This window comes from Tachysurus vachellii, chromosome 6 (genome assembly GCF_030014155.1).
Source record: "Tachysurus vachellii isolate PV-2020 chromosome 6, HZAU_Pvac_v1, whole genome shotgun sequence".
Lineage (NCBI taxonomy): Eukaryota > Metazoa > Chordata > Actinopteri > Siluriformes > Bagridae > Tachysurus > Tachysurus vachellii.
This window is the reverse complement of record NC_083465.1, coordinates 10,837,103-10,850,892: the sequence shown is the minus strand read 5'-3', so window position 1 is coordinate 10,850,892 and position 13,790 is coordinate 10,837,103. Positions and strand designations below refer to the sequence as shown.

Here is a 13,790-nt window from a genome sequence, read left to right as displayed (position 1 = left end):
TTTTACGAATTCAGAGTCCTTCAACAGAGATATGGAAGACACCTAAAAGTAATGTTTTATTTTCTTTGTAATCTCTAGCACCAGTGAGCCCACAAGCACTTTCAGTTTGGCCGGTAGAGAAGCCAATTCATTGAAAGAGAAAGGACATAGGACGTGGGAGAGGAATGCGCTTCTCTTTATCTGAAGGAACTTAGACCTGTGAATTCATGAACCTCACAGTTATGAGCCAATAGAAAAAAAGAAGGCAGGTTTCTGGGCCTGTTTGGACAGTGAAAGATGGAGTGAAAGATAAACTTCACTGCTTATTGTGAAGTATATTATAATCGCATTTACTAGTTCTTTTCTTAATGCACTCCAAAAACAAGACACACCATGGCCAAATATCTGGAGTGACTGTGACCGTTAACACTCTCAAAGCTATCATAGTGTGGATGTGTGTGACCTGGTGGTATCTCGTGATTTAGTTAGTCTGTGCACTCCAAAACCTGTCTACAGAAAGGTGCAATGTGCTTTTTAGTTTGGTATCTTTCAGTATGTAGACTGGATTGAACTGAATTGTATCATGTTTTGGTTTCTTGTCCTTAATAATTGTGCCTGCTGTTGTTTATTTCTTTATTTTTGGTCAAACCTTTTTCGGTAATGTTGATTTAAAGGTCAGTTTATCATTGGGAAATATCTGATTTACTCTATACTCCTATAATATATTTACTCTAATATTTCACCACTATTGTAGAAACAGACATGTTCACTTAAACGGCTTACACTTAGCTGGCTGCTTAAAAAAATCAAGCTTCTAACATTTCTACAGATTTCTACAAATTGCAGTTAATCAGTTCAACCAATACTCCCCTACTCATTTATTAAAGTAGCAATGAGCTGTGCTTTTCTCCCAACTGGAGCTAGAGTTTCTGTGGTTTTAAAATAAAAAGGTATTTTAACTCTGCATGCTATGATTTGTTGACAGAAACCAGATTTTCCTTTCAGCCGTGCTGCGTGTGAGTTATAATATGATGATAAACAGAGATAACTTGAGTTGCACTGTCAGTCACGAATGGACAGAACAGCAGAGGTTTCTGAATGGACACCAAACAAAAGGTTCCCACAGAAGTGATGGCCTGAATACCAAAGTCATTACAGCTTTTAGTGACTCTCCTTAAGAAATGACTTTTTAGGGAACATATTAATTGGATTTTGAAAGGGATCGATGTTCATAAGATGGAAAATGTTTGCGTTCTTTGAAGTTAGATTAGAAACAGTAATAATGTTTTGTTCTCTGTGGCTTTGCGTTTGAGCAGCACAACACTTTTTAGAAGCTCAGGCAGCTCTGCAGAGGCGATAGGATTATCAGGCATGCAGTGTGTTGATTTTTGGTAGGTACACCCACTTCATGGTTTCAGAGCCAAGAACCTCAACACTTTTCAGTTTGGCCTTAATAGAATAGCATCTGTTGGGAAGCAAGTCTAATCCTTATATATACATGTCCAATGCCGTTTCAGTTTAGTGTGGGAGGTTCTCCTTGGCCAAGGCATTTTTTGTAATGCTCATTGCGTTCACTAACTATGAAGACACAAGGGATGCTTAAACACAATTAATAAGGTGCTGCCCTTTTTCAAGAAGTTTGTTCCGGAAGCTTTATTAGGTATGAGGTATTAGGCAGCTGACCTAGATGCCAGGGTAAACATTTAATTATCACATATTACATAATGGGCACAAATACACTTTCTAGGATGAAACATTCTTGTGTTGAAATCTTGAAAATTATAATATCTTCTTGTATAGACTACCTCATGGGGGAGAGGAGGGAAGTGTACACCAGGAGTATACAGTGTTTGCGTTCAGAGTTCAGCACAGTTTGGTTTTTTCCTAGCATGTTTGTTTCAACTCTCCTTATCCACTTTTGACAATCATTCAGTAAGTAGAATGTGCTTTTGCCGAATGTTTGTCAATCTGTGCTAAAAGTGATGAATAATTTGGGAGAGATACAAGACCAAGCTTGCTTAGAGAGGCAACCTTATGCTACTTATTAGTCCTTACAGTTGTCGGTTAAAGCTGTGCCGATATTAAACTTATGAGTTTGAATTAGTGCTTGGAATCATATTGTCATATATTCATGTGTTCTTCTGACTTTATAGTGTCAGAAAAATGAAATTCTGACTTATTCATTGCAGTAGCTTTTGTGGGTTGCAAGTCACAACAAAAGTTTAACAGCCTTTACCCTGGAGTGAGATGGAAAATACCAAAAAATCAATACTACAAAACAGCAGATAAACCAAGTGACATGAACCCACTTGAGCTCTCTCCTTGAAACATGTGCTTTTATCTGTAGTGTGACATAAAAGCTATCAATGTATGTCAGATTTATCTTTAACTATAATGGTTATTGTAAAAATATTTTATTTATTTGTTTATATAAAGATGATTAGGGGTTAATTTAAAATGATTTATATGCTTATTTTAATAAATATCAAGGTCTATAAGCAAGATATTTAGTGTCTCTATCCCCTTGCTTGTTGAATATACATTTCATATGTATGCAAACACACTGCTTGATACTTTATACTTCTCTTTAAGTAAAAGTCTACACCCACAACACTGATTATTTGCCGTACTAACCTTTAGTTTACATTGTGTTAGTCTTAAGGTAGTAGGTAAATAGATAAGCCCTATGTTGCACACTGTCTAAAATGCTTGAGGTTACATCAGTTACCCTTTATAGTTTTTCACTGCCTCATAGATGAAACGGACAGGTTGTGAGAACTGCCCTTAGCTCTCTGCATTGTACACTATAATGCTTTACGATGATGAATTAGTGTTCATGTTTCGATCACTTGCTCGTCTGTTTTTTGTCCTAGCAGGTGGTGAGAGTCATGGGGGCGTTCCTAGACAAGCCCAAGACGGAGAAGCACAATGCACACGGTGAGGGCAATGGCCTGCGCTATGGCCTGAGCAGCATGCAAGGATGGCGTGTGGAAATGGAGGATGCACATACAGCCACTGTGGGCTTACCACATGGCCTTGACGACTGGTCTTTTTTTGCTGTATATGATGGCCATGCAGGCTCACGTGTGGCCAACTACTGCTCCAAGCATCTGCTAGAACACATTGTGGCAGCAGCACCAGCCGGCGAGCTAGGCCGCAGTGTGGAGGCGGTGAAGAGCGGCGTGCGTGCTGGCTTCCTGCGCATTGATGAGCACATGCGTGGCTTTGCCGACCCGCGCAATGGCCTTGATCGCAGCGGCTCCACGGCCGTGGCTGTACTGCTTTCACCCGATCATATGTACTTCATCAATTGTGGTGACTCACGTGCGCTGCTTTGTCGTGATGCGCGTGTTCGCTTCTCCACACTCGACCATAAGCCATGTGACCCACGTGAGAAGGAGCGCATCCAGAATGCCGGTGGGTCCGTCATGATCCAGCGTGTGAATGGCTCTCTGGCTGTGTCACGTGCTTTGGGCGACTATGACTACAAGTGTGTGGAGGGCAAAGGCCCCACCGAGCAGCTGGTTTCTCCTGAGCCTGAGGTATTTGAGATTCCCCGTGTGCCAGAAGAGGACGAGTTTGTGGTGCTGGCCTGTGATGGAATATGGGATGTGATGAGTAATGAAGAGCTGTGTGCCTTTGTGCGTGCCAGGCTAGAGGTGTCTGATGACTTGGAAAAAGTGTGCAATGAGGTGGTGGACACATGCCTTCACAAGGTAGATGATCTTCCTTCCTGTTGGGAAATTGTTTGCTTTTATCTCAGTCATTGTGTAGTGCTAGGAGTTGTTTCACTGCAATACTTAGATTTCTTTTCTAATCTATCACATGCTAATGTGTGATTCAGACCATAATTTCACTTTTCCCTGGGCTAAGAAAAGAAGGAAAGCACAATTATACGTACATAAAGAATAGATCCCCAAGGGTGGCTGGCAGCTATTAAGGAGATACATATTTTGTGCAGTATATTTGTGCATATTTTTATAAAATGTTTATGAATTATTTATTGAAAGAATTGTTTTAGTGTAGTGTAGAGTTTTCTTGTTATAAACATTCCACGTGATTTGTGGCCTTTCTTCACTTATAAACTGACCACAAAATTCAAGAAACTTAGAATTTTATTTTTATCAAACAATATTTCCCCTTATTCTATTCTGAAAAAAGCCAAAGCTGACTGTAGTAGATTAGGCAGAAAAAAATGTTGAACTATTCATGTTTAGATGGATTGAATTTTGAATTGAATTTGAATAGAAAAGCCTTTTTTTTCTGTTCTGGAGTCTTAGTAGGAAATTTAAATTTCTCTTCTTCCTACAGGGAAGTCGAGATAATATGAGTGTTGTGTTAGTGTGTTTGCCAAATGCACCCAAAGTATCAGAAGAAGCAGTGAAGAGAGACGCTGAGTTGGATAAGTTCCTTGAATCTCGTGTGGAAGGTGAGAGAATTCTTTAAAACTTATTTAAAGCTCACATAATGAACTTAAAGCAAAACAGTGCTTGTCATGTCTGTGTGTCCTGAAAAATCATCTTCCGTCTTAAAATGTTGCGTGTGTATATGAACTGAAGGCAGGTATTTACACCATACAAAACCAGCTACACATAATTTTCGACAAAGCCAAATCAATGTCATGTTATGATCGCATGTCATCACATTAAACACATTTTTAAACTAAATGTCTACATTAGATTTTGCAAAAGAGAAGAGGATAAAGAGCCAGAAGATAATATTGCTTTGTACACATTTGGTAGTTATTGCTAGTATTTAACTGAACAAATTTGGCAGGACCCCACTGGGAGAACACAGCAGACCTGGGAATTTTGTTCTTGCTCATAGTGCCCATGGTGCTTTGGATAGACAGTTTAAAGGAACAGCAATGCTTACTCAGTGCCTGTACTGCTCTGCATGTGTTTCTAATCCACTCGACAGAAAGCACAAATTTTAAGCGTATAATTTCAAAAGCATTCTACAGAAGTGAAATTTGTGCATCTTGCTTCGAACCCCCAAAACACTTGAGCTGGCAAACAAGTTGTAGGCTGCTTTTCCCTCCTGGCCTCCAATCAAGGAAAGAACAAAATGTTGACATTCTCAAAGCATGTTTACATGATATCTGCATTGAATCTTTTAGTTTAAATATGGCATGGTGGCACTATTAGCACGTACCACCTGACTGCTGTTTAATTACGTTTACATGTTAGCCAAGGACGCATTCTTAATTTCTGTGGATCAGTGTGGTGGGGGTTTTCACCACAGGGCCACAAGCCATAATTGTCATGCAGGTCTGCTAATTTGTTAACTGAAAATAAACCCAGTAGGCAGACTTGTAAAACAAGTTGTTCAACACTGAAACGTTCTCTTGCCCAGTGGAACAGCTAATAAATGTATTACTTGTCCACTCCTGTCTTTTTTTCTGTAATTCAATAGCCTGACATCGCTGATTTTGGTTTTCCTTTTTTCGCCTGTCCTTCCCTTTTCTTTCTTGCATGCTGCACATATTTTGGCAAGCAGATGCGCGTTAAATGTAGTTTTGTGGGTTATGTAAACGCATGGGTTTGAATGTTGGGTCATGGTTGGGGTAATAATGTGGTAATGTTTGGCTGCATGCTGAGAAGGCCTTTGGGAGACGTCAGCACTGTTCCACCAACTAGGAATGTGCTGGCTGAACATTCAACTGGCACCAGGCCCAGAGCAGTCTAACTGAGCTGCAGGGTACCCTTCATTTCCCCTGTCCATTTTCACTGTGTCCCCTTGACTGTGTCACTTGCCATTCACAAAGTTTATACACCAAATTTTTACCTCAGGTTCTTTAAGATTGCTTGGGAAATCTTTTTATGTGAGTGGTTTCTTTATTTCTGGCTGTCCTTTCAGTGTTTCCAAACTTAGCTGCAGTTTGTTCTATTTGTACTTTTTATTTAACCTGTCATCTGTACGCTCTCATTCAGAACTCATCGAGAAAGCAGGGGAAGAGGGAATTCCTGATCTGGTACATATCCTGAGGAACCTTGCCACAGAGAATATCCCTAACCTCCCACCAGGGGGAGGCCTCGCCAGCAAGTGAGCATGCACACGCACATACACTCATGTTCAGTCAAACACCTAATCCAGTGAATGGCAAAGTAGAAAAGTTTATACTATTTGCCAGTGTGCTAGAGATATGTTAATTTGACCTACACTGTTGATTGAATTTTTACCTTTCTTTCTACATTCCCTGCACCTTATTCTTGTACTATTCACAGCTTTGATTTCGAACATCACCAAATGTACACTGAATTGGTCTGGGGAGCTTCCTAAGGACAGTTCCTTTTAAAAAATAAATGGTTTTGATCAAATCTGCAACACTCACAGAAGCTTTGAACAGTGATGCCTGTGAGAAAATGAGTGTCATTTCTTTCATTGCAGGCACAGTGTTATTGAGGCTGTGTATAACCGGCTCAATCCCCAAAGAGACGATGATGGGGTAAGTGAGCGTTTTTTTCTGACCTTAATCCTTTTGTTGTACTCCCATTAATACTGTATGCATTATACACAGCAGTAGTGTAGGGGAGACCGGGTATGGTTGTAACACCACCACTTCCACCAATTAGGAATAAGGTAGGAGTCATCTGATCATATCAGTGTTTACCTGCTTCCTTCCAAATCGCACATGGTAGTCGTCAAGGCTGGAAACACATGCATGCAGATTCTACAGAGAAAAATATAATTTTAAAAATAAAATAAAGAATAAAAAATAAAAGAAAGTAGCTATTTTGACCAAGAAAATGTTTTGTTTAGTACTTAAACTATTGCAGTTATAATCATATGACTTATATTAGAGGAAAAATTATTATTTTTTTTTTCCCAGGCCAAATGTGCTGCACATTTCCCCTGCTAATGTCAAGCCACTGAGCTAATACAGCTAGCTAAACAATGGCTGACAGGGGTGGGGTTGGTTGTAACACATCTTACATCATAACAGACAGACCAAATATGTAAGAAAGAGTATCGCAGGAAAAAATAAAGGAAGGCAAAAGAAAAAGGAGTGAGACCACAAAGAAAATTTTGAAAACCAATGCTGAGGATTCTGAAACCTCGAATGACGAAAACATTTGTGGTGTTTGTATGGAGCCATATGGAAGCTCAAAGCCGACGGAAGTGCGGGTAAAATGTGCCCAGCGCAGTCTTTGGGCTCACCAAGCCTACACTCCAGGGTTACCGGCATTCATTTGTCACCACTGTGACTCTGATTAAGAATAGACAAACAATGACATTGTTTTTGGTTTAGACCTACATGTTCTTTGCGCAGGTATATTGACAGAGCGTTCAATAAGCATACGTATCGTTAAGGAAGTTTGTTCTAGTAGACAAATTTACACACACACAGAGCCACATACTGTACAAGAACACAAACACAGTCTGTGATACTATTGCAGGCGCTTGATTTGGTGCCATTTGTAGTCAACAAATGTGGGTACTTTGTAAAATAGAATAGAATTCTAACTCAAAAATTCGGAGTTACAGGTGTTGAAGCAACAAGTGTTACAACCTGGTCTCCCCTATACGGAGTACTACCATTAGTTTTAGTAAGCTCACAAGGAGACTGCGCTACACTGGCTTTCTCTCTCTCTTGCTCTTGCTCTCTCCCTCTCTCCCTCTCTCTCTCTCTCTCTCTCTCTCTCTCTCTCTCTCTCTCTCACACACACACACATACAGTCTGTTCAAACAGCCCCACAGCTGCACTGAGCTCATCTCTCTGGACAACTGCAACAAAGCACAAAGGCTGAGATCACCATACCAAAAAAAACCCACCCCCACACACTAAGAACACGAGTAACCCAACAAGGAAAAAGTTTTCAACAAACAATGCAGCCAAGTGATGCACTGATAACGTGTGTGTGACACGGGTTTGCAGAATCAGCTTAAAAACACAACTACGTCACTGTGTATTTATGGTTATAAACAGGAATTTAGTCTGTGCCCAAATGCTTGAATTTCTTTTTATGAGCACCGAATAATAGGCTTTTATGTTTGTTGTAGACTTGTGTATTCTGTTCATTTATAGGATAATTCACTGTACATTTAAACAGGATCCAGGGATACTTTACAGCAGTAAAAGAAGTGTGGATTAACATTTGTTCTCAAGCTTACTAAAGATCAACCAGTTAGCTAAAAAAAACAATACAGTGACAGAATGTAAACTAATTTCAGGAAACAGGATGACAAGGATGTTTTCAATAGACTTGATTCTTCCATGCATTTAGAATTTGGTAGAATTTAGAACAGCTTTTGGTTTGTGCTGACATGATTTTTAAGATCTGAGATCATAGCTACTCAGGCTTGGTGTTAGGATCCCATGAGAGCTTGTCTGAGGTATGACAGTTTTTATTTACAATTATTAATGGTTTTTTATTATTAGTAATGCAGTTCTAAGCAAGATAAATGAATTTATGGAATAACTGTCTATGTTCTCGTTTTAATCAAAGTGGCTTTTTTTACTGAACGCTGGCAGCATGAAGAGAGTCATGACTGACACATGCTTGTAGTAAATGCCAAAGCTTCAGAAAGTAAAGTTGTAGAAGTGAAAATGGCTTAATTATTGGATTAACAGACTTTGTGATCTTACACAGTGGTAGGCTTCATAACATTTACCTATATTTGTAATTTGCTAATCCATCTTAAGAAAGCACAGAACTGAATGCTTGTCACCACTGTAAATACAGTCCCAGGCCTAGTCCTCACACTGGAAGTGGTGATTGCAGAATGTCTGAATTTGCAGAGATGGTCATGACTAGCTTTGAGGACTCTGAGGTCTGAATCTTGATAGAAGTTTTTATTTAACTACGTGGCCTGTCTCCAGTTGGCAAATTTAAAACGGAAATAACGAGGTCCTGATAATCTGGCAAAATGCAAATACTACAGCAGGAGCCTTGTTTTGTCACTTTTATGCAAAAGTACAGATGCTATGTACAGTGTAAAAAGGTATCTAATTCCTGTAGTGAATATAAAAGAAGTGTCATTTGGCTGGGACTCTTGCTCAGTCTGTGTATCTATGGATGGACTTTTTCATCTAGTTTATTATATGATATGGACAGTATATTACTGGCAGTAGTCTCTCCTTGACTAAGTGCTGATCAGAGTGATCTATGCTTGTATGCAAGTTGTTTAGCTGTCTCCCACTTACTGTGCTCTCGTTACTGCATTAAATTAGGGATACTGTTACACAGTTAATGTTGAGAGTTTGTATCCTGACACTAAGTGTTCTGTGACAAAGCACAGTTGTTTACTCAGCTAGGGGTTTTCTCAAATTAGCTAATTTACAATTAATAATCAGAGAGGGCATGAAAACGCATTTTCTTTACCAATACTGAAACCTTGAGTATCAGCCAGGTCCCAGGTAATCCAAATAAAGGGTTTCTTGAAAGTGACTATGCTTTAAAATGATTTTTACACTTGAATTTAAAAAATTTAATATATATGTAAATACAGGGTGCCCCAGGTCTCGATATATAGGGGAAATTATCACTTTTTGTCTTCTTAAATATTCATGTTTAGTTGACATTTTATTTGTGTGTGTGTGTGTGTGTGTGTGTATGTATGTATGTATGTATGTATGTGTATATATATATATATATATATATATATATATATATAATCAATCACCCCAGTCCAATTCCAGTCATGTTTGTCTGATACCGATACTGGGTATCAGAACAGTGTCATTTATATAAATAATCAAAATGTACCATTCTAGGACACAAAGCCTTTGCAAAAGAGACATTATAATTCTAATGCATGTTGTGTAACTAGTGTTTTGGCCCATTAGCCAACAATATAGTTGCTTAGCAGTGGCTTTATTTATTTATATAAATATTTTTAATAATCTTTTAACCTCCAACACATTTATAAACCATATAATATATACATAGCTTAGGCTGTCAAAAACAGCCTTTTTTTTTTTTTATTTTTAAAGATCAGTTTCAAGGCACATCCTCCTCTGTGTAGGCATGTGCCTATATTCCGATATTTGACACAATTGTCCATCACTGTTGTTACTGTCTCAGCATTTAAGATAAAGATAATAGTTAATGAAGACAAACGTAACATAATTCTGTTTTAGGTTTAAACTTCAAACAGCTATCAAAAGCTATGCTTTTAGCTAGTAAATTACTAAAATAATACAGCCTAGAACATTGTTAAAAGAAATTTATTATTATTATTTACTATTTTCTTTAGCAGCACAGTGTTGACCGTAGTTCCAACTGTAATTCAAGTGATGGGTTTATATTAATGCACTCCTACTAATGTGTTATCATTTCTAAAGTAACTGCTCATTCATTGGGTCTTGCATGGCAAATGAGCCACATAATCCAAGTCTTGTAATAAATAGGTAAAAACTACAAAACATGTACTTAGTTTTATGGTGAAGCATCTGCAACAAGTTGTTTTAATGCCAAGAGAAAAGACGTTAAAAAGAGAGGCTGGTGAACGAATGACCTTTTATAGCTACCATAACGGAACTTGTGTTGCTGCATTTCTAAAGCACTAAATGTAACTTTTAATGGTTTAAAAGCATGATTTATTTCTCATGAATAAACTGAACATTTGATTCCTCCCAAAATGCTGTGGTATACACTGAATAAAACACTTGATGTTAGAGGAAATAAATCATCCTCTGGTTGTTTTAAGGGTTTATTTTTTCTTTTGTCTTTTTTCCTTAATAACTAACTTTGTCCATTTCTTCCTTCTGCTACCTCTGTTTCTCTCTCTAGAATGCTGCAGACCTGGAGGACCCCTGGTAGCTGCCCACCATGAGGGCCTATGGCCTTAAAGGATTCCTCTGTTTACGAGACACCCTTCATACTTTTGTTCCCCCCCTTTTTATGAAATTTACAGTTTAATTTTGGGTCATCAGTAATAATTTGAAGTCCAATGGCAAACAGTTTGCCCAACAGGATTACAAACTACATTTTTTTTTTGGCAAAAACTTATGAGGGGAAAAAGAACTTTAGCTTTAGAAAGTACAAATCAAACCGTAAAGACAGATTTTGTGTCCCCTATCCCCTTTTGTGGTTGTTGGTGTTCTTGTTGAAACTTGGCTATGGAGCAGTGCACGCCCATAAGCGTTGTGGTGCCTTTTTCTAAGCAGCTACGGATGGGGAAACTTGGGCTGGTGGCTGTTTCATAGCTTTCACACCCTGAGCACAATAGAGCCACCAGGCAACTCGAGACCACTGCTACACTCTCGAACCTGGGGGATATGGACCATCATTAGCTTTAATCAGGATTTCCATGACTGACTATTGCATGTGGAACATGTGTGGAGGACTTGCTACGTTACTACATAACCTGTGTGGAAAAGTTTGAAGCTTGACAGCTTTTTTGCACCTTTTACACCTGACTGCCAATCCACATGTGCTCTGACAGATGCTAAAGGAGATGGACTGCATCAATATTACTTCAGTCTGCAGTTTAGCAATTTGGTTGTTATAAGCTTTTAAACCTGCTGTTTCAGAGAAAATATATATATATATATATATATATATATATATATATATATATATATATATATATATATATATATATATATATATAAAAATTCTAATTCATATATTTTTCCTCCTTGAGTACAGTGTCATTTATGGCTTACTGTTTAAGAAGCAATAGAGGTGACAAAGGTTAATTAATTTGTTATTCTTCTGTGTGAAATCACTAGGGTTTGATGTCACCCCGTCCCCTTCTTTCTTTCTTTTTTTTTTTTTAAATAAAGGCTTGATGAGATAGTAAAGAACCATCAGCTGTTTTATATTCACATGTAATTCTTCAATTCCCAGTAATTGAAATTCTGTTGGCTCGACCTTACTAAATAAATGTCTGTAAACATATCAGAGGTTTATCGATGACACACCAGATGACTGTTGGCTCACATCCAGGTTTTTCAGTTTTTACCAAGTTATCGAGCCTGAAAGTTGGCCTGATTTGGATGACATTGAAATGAAAGTTGAACAATGAACATGCAAATAATAGCCATCTCACTTTCCTCTATTAACAATTTTGTGTGTGAGAGAGAGATTAATGAAGTAATGTAATATGTGAAATATTTAAAGGGAAATGACAAAGATGCTGTTTAACATCCTCTGTAATTCCAGAGGTTTTATGTTCAGAACTTAGTTTTGTTTAAACTTTATTAAACTAACTTTTGTGCCAGTATGAAATTATATTTGAAAGTATTCTATAAGAAATTGAAGATGACTATCAGCAAAAATGACAGTTTATTGGATTTATTTTATTCTTCCCCCAGTTATAATGTTCTTGATTTGTTCCCATTTTACAGCAGCCTCTAAAGGGTGATCAAAAAACTTTCACGTGATTTGTCATGGAATGACCAGCATGCATGTGGCTGTGTGTTGGCCAGCATATGAAGAAGGAGATTATTTTGAACATACTGAGATCTTGGTTCCCAGTGAAGCCACACTACTTCTCTGTTCAAATCTTCTCTTTCATATCTCTGCCTTCCCCCAGTTTTGACTTTTACAATGGACAACAGAACTCCTAATCCACCTGCCTCCCTCCTCCCCTCAGAGTGTATTGTAAAATTACATGATTTATTTTTTTTTTTCTGTTTTTGTTTGCTTAGCTGAACATGAATACAAGCTTTATGATGAATTTGCGTATTATTTTTAAACTTGCCGTACAAGTGTAATACTTTTGTTTTGCTCAAATGCATTTTCAAGAGTCACAGATGACTGCAGTCGTGGCTAATGGTGAACTCGAGCAGAACAATAAAGATCAACTAAAAAGCTGTTACTCATTTTGTATTCTAGTGTTCGATTGCTTTATGCAAGTCTTCAGCTGGGATTTTATTCTTTGGAATATTCTCTAAAAACACTGTAAAAGATTGACCTAGTAAATGTAAAAGTCTTTTCTGATGTTGATTTTCACATCTTTAACTATTGCTTTGAATATTACACTGGTAATAATTAAAATCTGTACTTTTCCCAAGGACACAGACTTCTCTAGTTTTAGGTATTTTAGAAGTCTGACTTGAAATGCTACATTATTAACCCCTCAACAATGATTTAACACTACGGTTGCCAGCTATGGCACTACTTAACGAAGTACTTACTTTTTAGGTAAGAAATAAGAAATCTTAAAATTTCTAAACTTGTTCTGCTGTTTAACGACGTGAACCTGGGTAAAAATAATGATTATTGATGCATTTGTATGAAGTTAAGATGTTATGAGTCAATGGCCCAATAAATGACTGTGAATAATATGCTTTTCATAATGCATTACATTTAGGTCTGTTTGCTGTGGAGAGTGCTTGAGCTCAAAACGTTCAGATTACACGAAAACTGTGATTTATTACATTCACTTTGTCATTAAGCAGAACAAAAGTACAAAGCCAAAAAGGAATTTAGACCGAAAGTAAATGACAGCCAGCAGCATTGTGGAAATGGTAGAAAGTAGATAATGAGGTAGAGTGGCTGTAAAGTGCAAAGTGACCTGCAAATAAATGTGTAAATGACTCAGGAGACATGGATGAACGTACTGTAATTAAAGTCGGAACAATACAGTGACCAAATGTTCAAAGTGCATTGAAATGAGTGCAACTTAAGATAAGGTGCTGATAGGAGAATGTGCAAGACTTTGCAAGCTGTTTAGTGTGTGTAGAGGAGAAGTGCTAGTTGATCTGAGTGCAATCCACGCTAGCGGTTGGGAAATGGGGATTAGTGGTGTGATAGTTGAGTAAGTTGAATTCTTTGCCTACTGCTATGGCAGTGGAGGCTCTTGAAGTGCTTCCTCAGTGGAAGAAGAGGGAGCAGACTGTGGCTGGGTTGTTTCAC

General features: G+C 37.9%; 1 protein-coding gene across 2 annotated transcripts in view; it reads left to right on the top strand.

Moving 5' to 3' along the window:
- Window positions 1-12,750, top strand: part of ppm1ba (protein phosphatase, Mg2+/Mn2+ dependent, 1Ba) — a 32,415-nt gene extending 19,665 nt beyond the window's left edge. The window contains exons 2-6 of one of the 2 annotated variants that reach the window (XM_060872148.1): window positions 2,856-3,695; window positions 4,291-4,408; window positions 5,913-6,024; window positions 6,370-6,427; window positions 10,716-12,750. In XM_060872148.1, the coding sequence (XP_060728131.1) occupies window positions 2,868-3,695; window positions 4,291-4,408; window positions 5,913-6,024; window positions 6,370-6,427; window positions 10,716-10,745 (1,146 nt within the window). In that variant the 5' untranslated portion in view covers window positions 2,856-2,867 and the 3' untranslated portion in view covers window positions 10,746-12,750. Of the gene's footprint in view, window positions 1-2,852; window positions 3,696-4,290; window positions 4,409-5,912; window positions 6,025-6,369; window positions 6,428-10,715 lie in introns of both variants that reach the window. The other variant, XM_060872149.1, reaches the window with a different exon arrangement.
- Window positions 12,751-13,790: the final 1,040 nt, after the last annotated feature.